Source organism: Eschscholzia californica, unplaced genomic scaffold (genome assembly GCF_041429995.1).
Source record: "Eschscholzia californica isolate CP2 unplaced genomic scaffold, dmEscCali1.0.p SCAF_3, whole genome shotgun sequence".
Taxonomy (NCBI): domain Eukaryota; kingdom Viridiplantae; phylum Streptophyta; class Magnoliopsida; order Ranunculales; family Papaveraceae; genus Eschscholzia; species Eschscholzia californica.
The window spans coordinates 36,663,921-36,679,212 of NW_028238420.1; the positions used below are offsets into that span (position 1 = coordinate 36,663,921).

The window sequence follows — 15,292 nt, forward strand, 5'->3', positions numbered from 1 at the left end:
TTAATGTTATTTTTAAGTACTTTGTTCAAAGATAAAAAGTTACTTAATTACTTATTAATTTACCTTATTAAACAAAATTATTTATTACTCGTAGTACACTTATTAGATCACCACATGAGATGGAGTTTTTAATGTTGATGACAAAAATTTAACTCGTTGTTAGTTTAATTAGCTAAGTAATGACTTATATAAGTCAGATCAAACAAAACAGAATCACAAAGACCCAAAGTTTATTTACATCTGGAGGCAATACCACATCAAAGAATAAATAAACATGTAATTGTCAAGATAATAACGTCTACAAAATTATATAGTATAAGTTATACTAAAATTATACGTAGTACGACTATCATTTTAGGTTACTTATGCTCACTAAAAAGTCTTATTCCGCTCTTAGTCATGTTTGATAAGCTAGAAACTGAATATAAGATAAGATATCACATTAGGATCCAAACATCCTATGAAAACTTAAAATTTTATTATGTTATTTGTAGTTACAAAGAGATCTTTTTGTTCACAACTGATTGTGGATTCTTAGACTTTCCTGTAAATGAAATTCTACGACTATTTCCTTCAGAATACATTTGAATACATCTGTGGTTTTCATCTATGTATTATAAATTATGTTGCGTTTTGTTTGATTTTTTTACTTTCGCCTTTTTTTTTATTGTACTAAGCCACCAAATTTTAATTTCATACGGAGCCCTAAATTCTCAGTCATGACTCTGAGTATAACATGACATTGATACATTACAAGAATAAGATCATAAATATTTGTCTACATTTCTTGGTCGGAAGTGTTATCAATTTGGTTTCCACCTTCTTGGTATTAGATTTGAGACACCCATACTATATAATTTCTCTAGAAAAAAATCGTAAACCTCCAGAGCAAAAATACGTAAACATGACATTGATACATTACAAGAATAAGATCATAAATATTTGTCTACATTTCTTGGTCGGAAGTGTTATCAATTTGGTTTCCACCTTCTTGGTATTAGATTTGAGACACCCATACTATATAATTTCTCTAGAAAAAAAATCGTAAACCTCCAGAGCAAAAATACGTAAACATGACATTGATACATTACAAGAATAAGATCATAAATATTTGTCTACATTTCTTGATCGGAAGTGTTATCAATTTGGTTTCCACCTTCTTGGTATTAGATTTGAGACACCCATACTATATAATTTCTCTAGAAAAAAATCGTAAACCTCCAGAGCAAAAATACGTAAACATGACATTGATACATTACAAGAATAAGATCATAAATATTTGTCTACATTTCTTGGTCGGAAGTGTTATCAATTTGGTTTCCACCTTCTTGGTATTAGATTTGAGACACCCATACTATATAATTTCTGTAGAAAAAAATCGTAAACCTCCAGAGCAAAAATATGTAAACACTAGTTTAAAAGAATGTAGACATCTAAATTTCTATGAAAACTGGTCTCTCTGAAACTCAAACCCGTCTTGGTTATTTTAGATTAATGCAAACCTACTGAACGATTGATTCTTCTTGTGCCAAGTATGAAATTAAAAGTCCTTTCAACAAAAAAAAGAGTATGAAATTAAAAGTCGCACCCACAAAAAGTTGGAAGCAGGCTCCTGCCTAGTGTTGTAAAATGCACATGATTTGGACCCGAGTGATCTGGCTAAGGACCCCGGGCCCACCAAACCTAATAAGCGTTAGGTTCATTATTAATTCAGGCCCACGAGGCTTTGCTGTATATTGAAAGTTGCTTGGAAAGTGTCATTTGGATTTTTAGATGTATAATTTTGCAGATTTTGTCATCACCCCTTCAAATGATTGAGTTTGCTGAAAGAAAATGTATGCCACCAGATCGACTCAAGAAAAGGGAAAATTGAACAAGATTGTGGAAACTCCACGTAACCTGATAACACTCCACAAGTGAGCATGGAAATTCTAGGTTTACAATATCTTCTATTATTGTGCAATCATTCAATTCACGACCAATTACTTAACTGTTATTATTTCCTCCAACTATAACTTAGCTTTTTTTTTTATATTAAATGTTACTTATTAGTTGGAAATGCCTAGCTTTTTTATTATACACGAAATCGTACTAAGAGTATATGTATGCCCATGTAATACTGGAGTCCAATGGGGGATCTAGATAAGGATGATGGGGGCTATAATCCTCGAGGACTTCACAAAATGTACATGTAGTATTAGAACTCATAGGTGAATCTGTATAGGGGTGATGGGGGCTATAAACCTCCACAACTTCACCAAATGTCATGTCTCGGTTAGTAAACTTGCTTAATCAAATTTTCACGGTTTCACCTACTATGCTTTTTGAGGCTTATTCTTTTCACAAGTGGATGTATGTAAATATTCACCTTTACTTTTTTTATTTTTATTTTTACTTTTTTGGAAGTCGACTACGATCAGCGTTAGTCGTTACATTTTGGTATTGATAAATCAAAAATGTGATAAGCTCAATAACTGCCCACTCAAACTGAAACAAGACCAGGCCTATAGCCCAACAAGACAATGGCCTAAAGTATAATTACATTATTTATACCCTAATAATCCCAAATCAAATAACTGAAGATTCTACCTTCTCTAGAATTTGAACCTGAGACCTTCAAGACTTTCTAGAGTTTATGTCTACACCTTGGAACCACTTGGGCTACCAACTGTTAACAATATTCACCTTTATGAATGCGTGAATGTTCATAGATTTTACGAAGGTGCAAGTACATTATATGGATGTAAATAGATTTTATTCATTTGAAAGAGTTTCCTGTTAGGGCCATCCAAATTATTTTAAAAGAAGTATTGGATGTGTGGGAAGTACTTGGGCCATCAAATAATTGGGACTAGCATATTTTTTTTTGTTGATGGGACTAGCATATTGAAAAGCTAACTATAACATCCTTTAAACGCCATCATTTTGGGATGGTAACATTAATATTAGTCGGTGAATGTAGAAACAAAAGAAATTTAATGTCATGTCCTAAACCCATTATTCATGGCCAGCGCTTTGGGGAAAGTTAAATAGTTTTCGGGGTGTGAAATTTTAAAGGGAATATGTAGAATTTTAGAAATTTTTCGAGGAAATAAATTTTAAGGGGAAATAAAAAAAAAAACACTCCACCTCACCTCACTCTCTCTCCACCTCACTCTCTCTCCACCTCACCTCTCTCTCTCTTCTCCGACAAGGTCGCCGGCCGGAAAATTTTCCGGCCGGCGACCATTAAAAAAAAATTCACTCTCTCCCTCCTCTCTCTCTCTCTCTAAATTTTTTTTTCTTCTTCTCTCTCTCTAGATTTGTTCTAGAGAGAGAGAGAAAAAAAAGAGTTTTTTAGAGAGAGAGAGAGAGGAGGTAAATAAAGTGATTTTTTTTTTTTAAAGTGGTCGCCGGCAGGAAAATTTTTCGGCCGGCGACCTGTCAGAGAAGAGAGAGAGTGGTGGGGAGAGAGAAGATGAGGTGGAGAGAGAGAAGATGAGGTGGAGAGAGAGAGAGCTGAGGTGGAGAGAGAACAGAGGTTGAGAAGCTATTTCGCTTTCCCCCTAAATAAAATTGTCAAACAAAATTGACCAATTTTTGACCAAGTCTTCACACCCATGAAACTATTTTGCTTTCCCCAAAGCACTGGCCTTATTCATTACTTTAGTTTGTCCCGTTTAGAAAATGACTAATAAAAATGTAGAAAAGTAGTTTTTGCAAAGAAAAGTACAATATTTGATGGAACCACTCAAATGATCATAGGGAGACCCACTCTCTGGTGTACTTCCCTAATAGAACAATGGGTATTTTAATCTTTTCATTATGAGTTATTTTCTAAATAGCTCCCAATTTTGTGACTAGCTTCCTGCCTAGCTCTCTACTCTCAAAAATACCCAGATGACCTCCTTTTTCAGATTCCGTTATAACATCGTTAACCAGTCATCATCTCTCTCTCCTCCATCTCATCCCCTCTCTCTACCACCCTCATCTCCTCTCTCTGACACCCTCATCTTCTCGCCACCTCATCATCTTTACCGCCGACCTTCAAACATAAAAAAATTTATTTACTGTATCTCTCAAATTTTCTTTTTTCTCCCCTAAAAATCTCTCCTCTCTCTAGATCTGGTGAGTGAACCAGATCTAGGTCTGCGGACAGACCTTTGAAGGTCTGTTTGCAGGCCTTCAATGGTTTACAAATAGACCGTCAAAGGTCTGTTCGCAGACCTAGAGAGAGAGGAGAGATTTTTAGAAAAAAATAGAGAGACAGAGTGATATTTTTTTTATTGTTTGAAGGTTGCCGACCGAAAAATTGGTCGGTCGGCAACCTTCGCCGGTGAAGATGATGAGGTGGCATAGAGAGGAGATGAGATGGAGGAGACAGAGATGATGACTAGTTAACGGTGTTATAACGCAATCTGATAAAGGGGGCCATCTGAGTATTTTTTATAAAGTAGAGGGCTAGGCAGGAAGCTGGTCACAAAGTTGGGGGCTATTTGGAAAATAACCCTTTCATTATTTGAGAAGACTGTGAAAAGACCAAAGTAACCTTTGTCTTTTTAGCCAACTCAGTTATGGAAAGACTAAAATACCCCTTTTCTATTAAAGGACTAAACTAGGGAGCGCAGCAGGAGGTCTCCTATCAGCACTGCTCAAACTATAGAAACTTGTACAAAGATTGCTTTCTACTTTACTCACTAAAAGTGAATCCTAGATTTATCAATGTTCGTACCTCCAGTCCTCGACCCTACCAAACACCTGTTAAGTTTGTCGTCATCCAACTCAAAACCAATTGACAATGAGTGGAGAGGACCTAGACATAATATTTTTGGTTGCTAGTTACTCATTCTCCCAGTTGGAGTTGTTCTCACACACACCCTCACGTGTGGGTGGTTAGCCTAATACGTGTTTTTTTCGGGTGATGTAGAGTACGTGTGGCTTTTAAGCCTATCACGTGTAGGCCTAGCTCTGATACCATGTTAACTTTCTGGTCACCCAACTCAAAACCAAATTAGCAATGAGCGGAGAGGACCTAGACATTATATTTTTAGTTGCTAGATATTCCTTCTCCTATGTGGGACTATTCTCGTAATACCAACTAATCTAACTAATACTTTTATTAAGCATGAGTGATGTATATATTAGTTAGCCCTAACTCTCAATCAACAACCTGTTTCTCCCACTATTATCTTGCAACATTGTATATAAATTATTGGATAATGCTCAATGATAATTAGTTGGAAATGAACTAATTTGGAAGAATTTTCAGCCCATACATGTGGAAAAGAGTTGACAATACTAATTTTCTCTCACCAACAAATCTTATAATCCAAGATTTTGGTAAATTTAATGTGAAATAATTAACAATTTAATGTGAAATAGTTAACCAATCTGCTTAAAGATTTTCAGGATCCTTGATTAGGAGTGCACGCTTTCATTATCTTTTTCCTATTTAAAAATGCATTACATTATTTAAGGCCACCAAACTTGCATGATTCGTGCACATTTTGATATCCACATCTCTAAGCAGCTGAATGTATCTCATTTTTCGGCTCAACCACCTAGAATCGACTTTGAATGTTCTTGACAGTGCGTGACTAGTGCCACATTTTAGTGATGTCCATTACATAACCATATGATAGCTCAAAATTTCAATATAAACAGTTGGTCGTGGATCCGACGTCCAGGTATGTGGTCAAAATTTGCCGTTCTCATTTTCCCAAGTCTTTTGGAGGTCTGGGAGCTCAAAATAGTACCTCACATAATTTTATTAAAAAAACGACAAATTAATTTATATACTTCACAAGCATTACAAGTTAAATATAAATCAAGATAGAAGCTAAATGCTCCTCAAAAATATTTTTCTCACGTTTTGAGATGCATTGCAAAGCATAGTAATGCGTGGAACTCTTATGTGGTATCTTATTATTCAATAGATAAGATAACTTGTCCATCCCTTTTTTATATCTCCCAGGTAGTAAAAGTATTTTTAAGAGAAACACGTGCGTCCCTAAAACTTCCCCCTTACATCTTCCTATGGGTGAAGAGTCCATTTAAAGCTAGGAGGTGCCTACAATATTTCTCAAGAGTTCCATCCAAGTACTTCTGTGTTTTTTAATCATGCCGTAGATGATGAGTGAGCTAAAACAAGGAAAATCTCAGGACCCTCATTTTTATGTGAATCGACCAAAGAACCAAAGAGTAAACTTTAGATAGGGTAAAATATGGGTGGAAATCGGGCGGGTTCGGTCGGGCTCGGGCTTAATGAAGACGGACTCGGGCAGATCGGGCACCTAAATTTCGGGCCCACTACATATAGTCGGGCGGATCGGGCCGGACAAATGTCCCTTGTGGACTGCCCGTAGCCCGCAAGCCCGAGCGGGCTCTGGCAATCACAGGCCAGACGGGCTCGGGTTTTTCAGAAGAAAAAAAAAATATAATAACCATTAATTAACTTCTCAACCAAAAAACCATTAATTAACTTAATTTCATGTATAATACTGTATTAGTTTAAGCCAAAAAAAATACAAAAAATTTCATCACTGATTTCAATCTCATTCCATTCAACCCCAAACAAGAAAATTTCATAAATAAAAAGATAGGAATCAATATAACACAATCATTATTTTCTAATCAAACCCAAATCAACTTTCTGGGTTTCCATTTGAGATTCAAATCGGAAATCTCTAGAAAAATCAAATTCTAACACTAATAATGTAGCTTGAACTGTAAAGTTTCATCAGGATAGTTTACCTAACACTCTCAATTGAATCAAGATCAACACTTAATCAGGTAAGATCTAGGTTTCATCAAGAAGACAAGAATTAACTTCCCAACAGATCTACAAAGATTGGGAACATAACAAGAATATGAAGATGGGATGGGTTGATGAAGAGGGTGGAATGGGGATTCAGTTGAATTAGGGTTAGGGTTAGAAAAGATGAGGAAAGGGGAAGGAAGAAGAGGGGATGGTTTGATGAAGACACCTTGATCTTCATTGATCCTCTGTAGAATAACCGATTTCTCTCTCTTTTTTCTGAGTTGGAAAACCCTAGGCGGCTAGGAGTGATATAAATTTTGGGTTATTTTCCTAATAGCCCCTAACCTTGTGACCAGCTTCCTGTCTAGCCTCTAACTTTATCAAAAATTCCCAGATGATCCCTTTTTTTAGTTACCGTTAGAACACCGTTAACCAGTCACCAACTCTCTCTCCTACATCTCATCACCTCTCTCTGCCACCTCATCTTCTCGCCACCTCATCGTCCTCTCCGGCGAAGGTCGCCGCCCGACCAATTTTTCGACCGACGACCTTCAAACATAAAAAAAAACGAAAAAAAATATTTTTTTAAAACTCTCCTCTCTCTAAAAAATATATTTCTTTTTGTTCCTCTCTCTCTCTAAACAGATCTAGAGAGAGAGAGGTGGTTCACCAGATCAGAAGATCTGTTGGACCAGAAGGAAGCTCTGTTCGAACAGATCTGGTCCACCAGATCATCTGGTCCACCAGATCATCTGGTGAACCACCTCCCTCTCTAGATCTGGTTAGAGAGAGAGGAACAAAAAGAATTTTTATTTTGTAGAGAGAGAGAGAAGAGAATTTTAAAAAAACATTTTGTATTTTTTTTCATGTTTGAAGGTCGCCGGCCGAAAATTTTTTCGGCCGGCAACCTTTGCTGGAGAAGACGATGAGGTGGCGAGCAAATGAGGTGGCAGAAAGAGGTGATGAGATGTAGGAGAGGGAGTTAATGACTCGTTAACGATGTTCTAACAGTAACTGAATAAAAGGTCCATCTGTGAATTTTTGATAAAGTTAGGGGCTAGGCAGGAAGCTGGTCACAAAGTTAGGGGCTATTAGGGAAATAACCCATAAATTTTCTAAAATTACTTTATATACAACCTAACCCAAACTTTTATGGGATGAGGAGCAGCTCAACGCCTCATCCCTTAGATTAGATAGCCCTAAATCCGGCGGTTTAAAAGTGCGGGCTCATCGGGCGGGCTCATCGGGCAAAGGGCTCTACCCGTGTCCTGACCACTAGAGCCTGTAAGCCCGAGCCGGGTTTATAACGAGCACCAGGTTCCAACGGTCCGGGCGGATCGGGCCAGATCTCGGGTTCCCGGACCATTTTCCCAGCCCTAGGGTAGAACGATACAGAGTCGTGACTGACAATTTGAGGGCCAAGGTGAAATTTGATTGGGGTCTTTTGTACAATAAAAAAATTACGAACAAAATAATAAAAAAAAATTCGTAGATCTTGCAAAGTTTAAATGATTTTTTGAATATGGTATCTTTTGCATCATGATTACCGCATATGTATTTATGTATTGTTCAATTTTTTTAAAACACTTAGATTTCTATTGAGTTAATTCCTATTTAGCCCCCTACTTTGTGACCAGCTTCAAATATGACTCCCAAATTTCTGTAAATTCAAATATTGCCCCCTAATTTCATACAAATGCCATAACTACCCTTCTCATTAATGTATTTTCAAAATAAAATAAAAAAGAAAGCCTAAATTACACCTCACTTCCCTCTCCACCACTCATCTCTCTCCACGTCACCTCTTTCTCCGCCTCACCAGTTTCTTCTCCGATGAAGGTCGCCGACCGGAAAATTTTCTGACAGGCGACCTTTAAATTTTCCGACTGGCGGCCTTTAAACTAAAAAAATAAAATAATTTTTTTTTTCTCTCATCTCTTTCTCTCTCTGCAAACTCCGGCGAAGAGGGTTTCCCTACGCCGGAGTTTTTAGAGAGAGAGAGAAATGAGAGAAATTTATTGTTTTTTTTTTGTTTGAAGGTCGCCGGCCGGAAAATTTTCCGGTCGGCGACCTTCATCGGAAAAGAGACTGGTGAGGTGGAGAGAGAGAGGTGAGTTGGAGAGAGAGGTGACGTGGAGGGAGATGAGCAGTGGAGAGGGAAGTGAGGTGGAATTCAGGTTTTCTTTTTATTTTATTTTGAAAATACATTAATAGGAAGGGTAGTTATGGCGTTCGTATGAAAATAGGGGGTCATATTTGAATTTGCAGAAATTTGGGGGCCATATTTCAAGCTGGTCACAAAGTAAGGGGCCAAATAGGAATTAACTCATTTCTATTTCTTAAAAACACCTCAAAAATTGAAAGAAACACACTGAAAATAATAAAATTATGGGTTATTTGGGAAATAGCCCCAATTTTGTGACCAGCTTCCCGCCTAGCCCCCTACTTTATAAAAAATGGCCTCCTTTTTTATTTTCTCTCTCCTCCATCTCATCATCTCTCCCTGCCACCTCATCTTCGTCACCGGCGAAGGTCGCCGATCGACCAATATTTCGATTTTGTCTTCTTCTTCCTCTCTCTCTTGTTTTCTCTCTCTCTCTCGTGTTTCTCTCTCTTCCCTTCTCTTCTCACTCTCTAGTGGCCGACGAAGGAGGGAACCCTTCGCCGACCGTCGATCTGAGTAACCAGACCTAAGTCGGTCTGAGTTTTCCCAGACCTTCGAAGATCTGTGAAAATCAGGCCTGGGAAAACCAGACCTTCGTCGGTCCGGTTTCCCAAACTGACGGTTCCTCCCTTCGCCAACCATTATAGAGAGAGTGAGAAGTGAGAGAAACTGGAAAGAGAAAGAAGAAGAGAGAAAGAAGAACAGAGAGAAAACAGGAGAGAGAGGAAGAAGAAGGGAATTTTTTTTTTCTTTTTTTAGGTTTGAAGAACGCCGGCCGGAAAATTGATCGGCCAACAACTTTCGTGGTGAAGAACATGAGGTGACAGAAAGATGATGATATGAATGAGAAAGCAAATATGACTGGTTAATGGAGTTATAATTGTAACTCAAAAAGAGAGCCATCTGGATATTTTTGATAAAGTAAAAAGCTAGGAAGGAAGCTGGTCACAAATTTGGAGGCTATTTGAAAAATAACCCTAACAAACGCACACCTATAAAGAAGAAAGTGAACACACATACAAAAGGTACAAAAATGACACCTCCATATATAGTTCAACCTCCATGCCCCTAGTACAAATATGTATTGTTAGATTTTTTAAAACACTTAGATTTCTATTTCTTAAAAACACCTAAAAAATGGAAAGAAACTCACTCAAAATAATAAAATTATTAAGAAAAAATATAATGAGCAAAAAGAAAGACTCGTTTAGCAATTGAACTCTCAATTACAAAAGAAAGGAAAGAAACCAACAAACGGGGACAATGGGACTTAAACCCAAGTCAATATGTTGGAAGCCCGCGGTGACTATTACTAATAGGGCTAGCTGGCTTTCCGATGGAGACCATCTTCCTATTAGGCCTCACGGCCATGGTGATAGTTGGCCTCACGGTCAAGAAGCTACATTAGCGTAGTTTCTATAATTAAGTATTTAGGGTTTCCATAATTATGAGTCTTAGCAATCAAGGAAAGTATTATCAGTAGTTATCTTATTTCCTTATTTGAGTCTATCTAGGAAAGTACAATCTCTATATAAGAGAAGTCTAGTCTGTCTTTGTTAACCAGATCAGAGAATATTATCAACCAAGTTTATTATTAATCAAGTTTATTGTTTATCGTTATTTTATCAGTTTTATTTCGTTAGTTTAGTTTATTAATAATGGTGGATTCCATTACTTTTACGCTTCCGCAACAATCTACATCAGCTGGTATTCAGAGCTTTAAGAATCTGAGAACAGATAATTTTTTTTTAAATACTTCTCATCTTGAATGTTGGAATAATTTTCCGCGTTTAGGTTGGGATCCTTTAAGAGATGCACAACAACTCTATGTTGATCGAAAAGATCAAAACAAAATTAATGTCGATTCCAAAATTCCTATGTTTGATTATCAATATCATATAGATTTTTGGATTCAACAGATGGAAGATTGGTTTATAAACCAAGAGGTTCGTGATGAAGATAAGGTTTTTATTCTTGAACAACACTTGTCTACAAGAGTGTATGAAAAATACAACGAGATGCAATGGAGACTCGTTAATGAAGGAAAATCGTTCGTAGATGATTGGAATAAAGTGAAAAGTATTTTTCGATATGCTTTTCTCCCTTTACATGAATACTTATCTTTTATGGAATCTCAAATCCAATCGAACAAATTATTATCCGAAATTCCTTCGACTACCATGGTCAATATTATTGAAGGACAGGTTTTTGATAAAAAAAATCCTAGTTTTTCAATAATGGAGGAAGAAAATTTCGATGAGACAGATCAAGAAGAAGAAATTCAACTGACTAACACAAGCTCGAATAAGTTGTTTGATCCATATATGATTCCGGGAGACGAATTAGTTGTGTCGAATCATAAAATAATTTCTCCTCCATTGATTTCTTCATGGCTTTCAACTTCAAAGAATCATACAAACCAATCTTCATGGCCATCAATTTTTTTTCCAAGAACAAGACAGGTTGTATATGTGACCTCTTTCGTCAAACTAAAAGACGACGGACGATGTCGCAATTTACTAGACGTATCTACGTTGGTATTGCTTTTGCGAGTATCTTGGCAATATATGTTTCACATTATAATTGGTGATATTGTCAATATTTTTCTTCTTCGGATTTTCGGCAATTTTCGTGAAAAGTGGGAACTAAGGATTGCCTTCAAACTCGTCGCCGAAGTTACCTTCAACATCGCTGATATATATTCTCATTACTTGGACGAGTTGCACACGAAGTAACTAAGAACTTCGAATTGGATTAACAACGTTGTATTATTGAATCATCGCTCATCAGACCAACTTCTATATCTCATTTTTAGTTCCCACCCATAGAAAAAATAGAGTAACTGCAAGACTAAAAGAGCAAGACTAAATGGATTCCAGGACGGGAAGAGAAACACAAAATGTTACCACTAAACATAACACCGAAATATTCTCGCATTAGGCATATACAACCTACACGGTATCTGTGATTTTTTCTTCATCTCGCATTAGTTTTTGTATCGAGCTAAAGTTTTAACCAAGTGAATCACTTTCACACTAAACATAAGACGCCGGAAAAATTGAAAAAGAAGCATATGCAACCTACATGGTTACTACGAAAGACTTGTTCGTGTCCAAGAGCTTTAAGAGTACGTCATTTACATGGTTCTGAAACTTCCCCTAGTCCTCATTGTCCCATACCTGTGCAACACTCCTGAATGGTCCTTCGCTTTTGTTCACAAAAAGGTCTTCTCCATCCAACACTCTCTTCTGCAACCAATCACAATTTTGTCTCCTTACCAGATATCAAATACGTCGCAACAATGTACCACGATTACATATATATAGAAAAGTAATACGTAAAATTGCGTTCCAACAACTATACAACAAGATTCATTTTCTATGAACATAGCTTTTCCAAGCCATTTTAATTAGTATTTCTGAAAATCTAGAACTTTTTGCAAAAAGCTAGAGTCAAGTATGATTGATGTTGTAAGCTAGTTGTATAAATGGTAAATAGTATCTTGTTCTTGTGTACCTGATTTGGGAGAGTGTTGAGAATCTTGAAATCTTGAGCAGGGATTTCCCAGCCAAAGACCTGTATGTTTTCCCTGATCCTCTCATTGTTTGATGATTTCGGTATGACGCTTGTCCCTCTCTGAAGCCCCCATTTTACCAACACTTGCCCTGGTGTCTTGTTAAGCTTCTTCGCCACCGTATCCACTGTAGGGTCATGTATCAAATCCCTTCCTCCTTCTGAAGATCCTAAGGGGGAATAGGCCTACACCCAAGTATCTCTTCTATTATCTTCTTTTCCTTGCAATGCCTACTGATTTGAGAACATAAAAAGAAAACAAGAATTTTATTCATCACTCCATTTAGTCCCTCTCCTAACCGAGGACTGATCGATGTGGGGGACGTCTGAAGGGATGAATAAAATTTCTCTAAAAAAAAAAAAAATCTGATGGACGGTATCTTACAGTGACGTGGATTCCATTCTTCTTGCAGTACTCCAGCATCTTATCGTTCCTCCAACCTGGATGCATCTCCATCTATACTTCCCAAAAACAATGGATGCAATTAGTGAGAAAGAAAGCTGTTTAACTAACTAAATATGAGAGGAAATGGAACGGACAGACTTTACCTGGCACACAGAAGGCATGGTTTGGGCAAATTTGGTAAGGTTTTCTAGCTTTTTAAGGGTGAAATTACAAACACCGATATCCCGAACAAGATTATCCTTGACAAGGTTTTCCATCTCTCTCCATACGCCTTCCATATCGAACTCCAACATATCCTCTCCCCTTGGAGGTCTCGTCGCACCTTCTCTTAGATGGAAGGGCCAATGTATCTCAACCATCATAAAACAAACACAATATGTACACTATTAGATAATATCAAAGTATATATACTAGAAATTAGGGGTGAATATCGGTTGGATAACAGACTTTTTTGGGCCAATCCAAAGTCCAAACCGAAGGGTTCGGTTTTTTCAAATCTAAATCCGAACCAATCCTTTCATGGTTTGGTTCGGTTGCCGATCCGAACTATGCATGAGCGGTTTGGATCGGTTGGATAACCGAACCACCTAAGACATTTTATCATATATAAAATTTCGCACTTTCAACTTAAAAACGTGGAACTAACTTAACTATTGAATTAAGCTATAATTCTCCACGCCATTTACGTTCTGTTACACATGCATTAAACTACAATATCAACAAACATGAAACTAACTTAACTATTAAATCTCAGCCGTCCATCATTCCCATCATATATATTTATATATATAATGTATAAAAATATATATAATATATAAAAAATAACAATAAATAGTTTGGTTCGGTTATCTGTCAACCGAATCCATAAACCGAACCAAAACACTCGGTTTTGCTAGCTAATTAACATACGAACCAATCCGGAATACTATTGGATCGGCATCCAAACCGTCCAAATCCGTTTGAATCGGATTGGATTGGTCAGTTCAGATACTAAATGATTACCCCTACTAGAAATGACACATAACTAACTAGTTGGTGGTTTGAACTACTAGCAGCCTAGTCTGAGTTGATTCCAACCTGATAGAACTGTTAATTTTGCAAGTTGTTGAGTATAATTGGGTGGAAATTAAGAAAAGATATATTTACATACCAAATAGAGATCAAGATAGTCGAGTTGGAGCTCCTGAAGGGTGTTAGTGAGTGCCATTCTTACTCTGTCCGGTGTCAAATCTGAGCACCTTCATTTTAGACCATTAGTTACAGTCAAATGTTATTATTATTAAGAAAATGCTAGGAAACAAGAAAACCGGTGTCAAATCTGAGCACCTTCATTTTAGACCATTAGTTACAGTCAAATGTTATTATTATTAAGAAAATGCTAGGAAACAAGAAAAACCAAGCAGACTCTAGACTCTGGAGGGGAATCAGAATCTTCTTTCGGGATAGTATATATGATCATAAAATGGATATGCACATAATTAATTACCATAGCTTTGATGTGATGAAGAGATCCTTCCTGTCAATACCCGTTTGCATTGCTGCCTTTAGACCATGTCCTACCTGATTACTACCAATACATTTAGATATACATAAAAGACTAATATTAACAAGTGGTTAATACATATTACTAATGAGATATAAAGAGGGGTACTATTACATCTTCTTGGACTCCATACTCTGCTGCTGTGTCAATATGTCTATATCCAGCCTGAAATATTTTCCACATCTTAAATCATATTAGCCCTCAGTGTATATACACTTTTCTGTTTTATTTTCGAAATTGTAAGATTCAAACTCTGGTATACAAATATATATATGTTTGGTTGGATAATATATATAGGACCTCAACGATGGCAGTGAAGACAGAATCAGGGGCTTGAGAACCAGATCTCCAAGTACCAAGTCCCACGGCTGGGATGGTGTGACCACTCACCAACATGAACTTCTCCATCTTCAATTCCTCCTCTGGATTAAGATATCTAGCTTGTGCCATTCTCTCTCTCTCTTGTTCTTTCTAGTACTACTTTGGACATCTCTTAGAACTTTATTCTATAGTTATAGTTATAGTTATAGTGTGCATGTATGAATTGCATGTGAAACAAGTGTCGTTTTGCATACTCGTGCCATCTGAATATGAACTGACTTAACTAGCAGTGGACAACTAGACGTCCCTACTCGACACCTTGTACCTCCTGATTAGTTTATGTCCCACTCTACCTAATTCAATTTTAGTAGTACCAAAATGATAACATTTTTGTGGGGAGAAATGTTTTAGTACTTTTTTTTTGTTGAAGAAATGTTTTAGTACTTGTAAATTAATAAAATAAATTATCTCAACAAGAAAAAAAAATATGTCACTTTAAATTATCTAACTTACAATAAAACTGATTTAATTTACAAGTTCCAATAA

At 36.8% G+C, this 15,292-nt stretch overlaps 1 protein-coding gene across 1 annotated transcript; it reads right to left on the reverse strand.

Annotated features, from left to right (window-relative positions):
- Window positions 1-11,882: 11,882 nt before the first annotated feature.
- Window positions 11,883-14,913, reverse strand: LOC147549930 (NAD(P)-linked oxidoreductase superfamily protein). The gene is made up of 8 exons (XM_086670747.1): window positions 14,726-14,913; window positions 14,540-14,590; window positions 14,369-14,442; window positions 14,033-14,120; window positions 13,026-13,232; window positions 12,862-12,933; window positions 12,420-12,662; window positions 11,883-12,151 (listed from the first exon to the last, which is right to left on the reverse strand). The coding sequence occupies exons 1-8, from the start codon at window positions 14,873-14,875 to the stop codon at window positions 12,062-12,064; spliced, it is 975 nt and encodes a 324-aa protein (XP_086526873.1). The 5' UTR covers window positions 14,876-14,913; the 3' UTR covers window positions 11,883-12,061.
- Window positions 14,914-15,292: the final 379 nt, after the last annotated feature.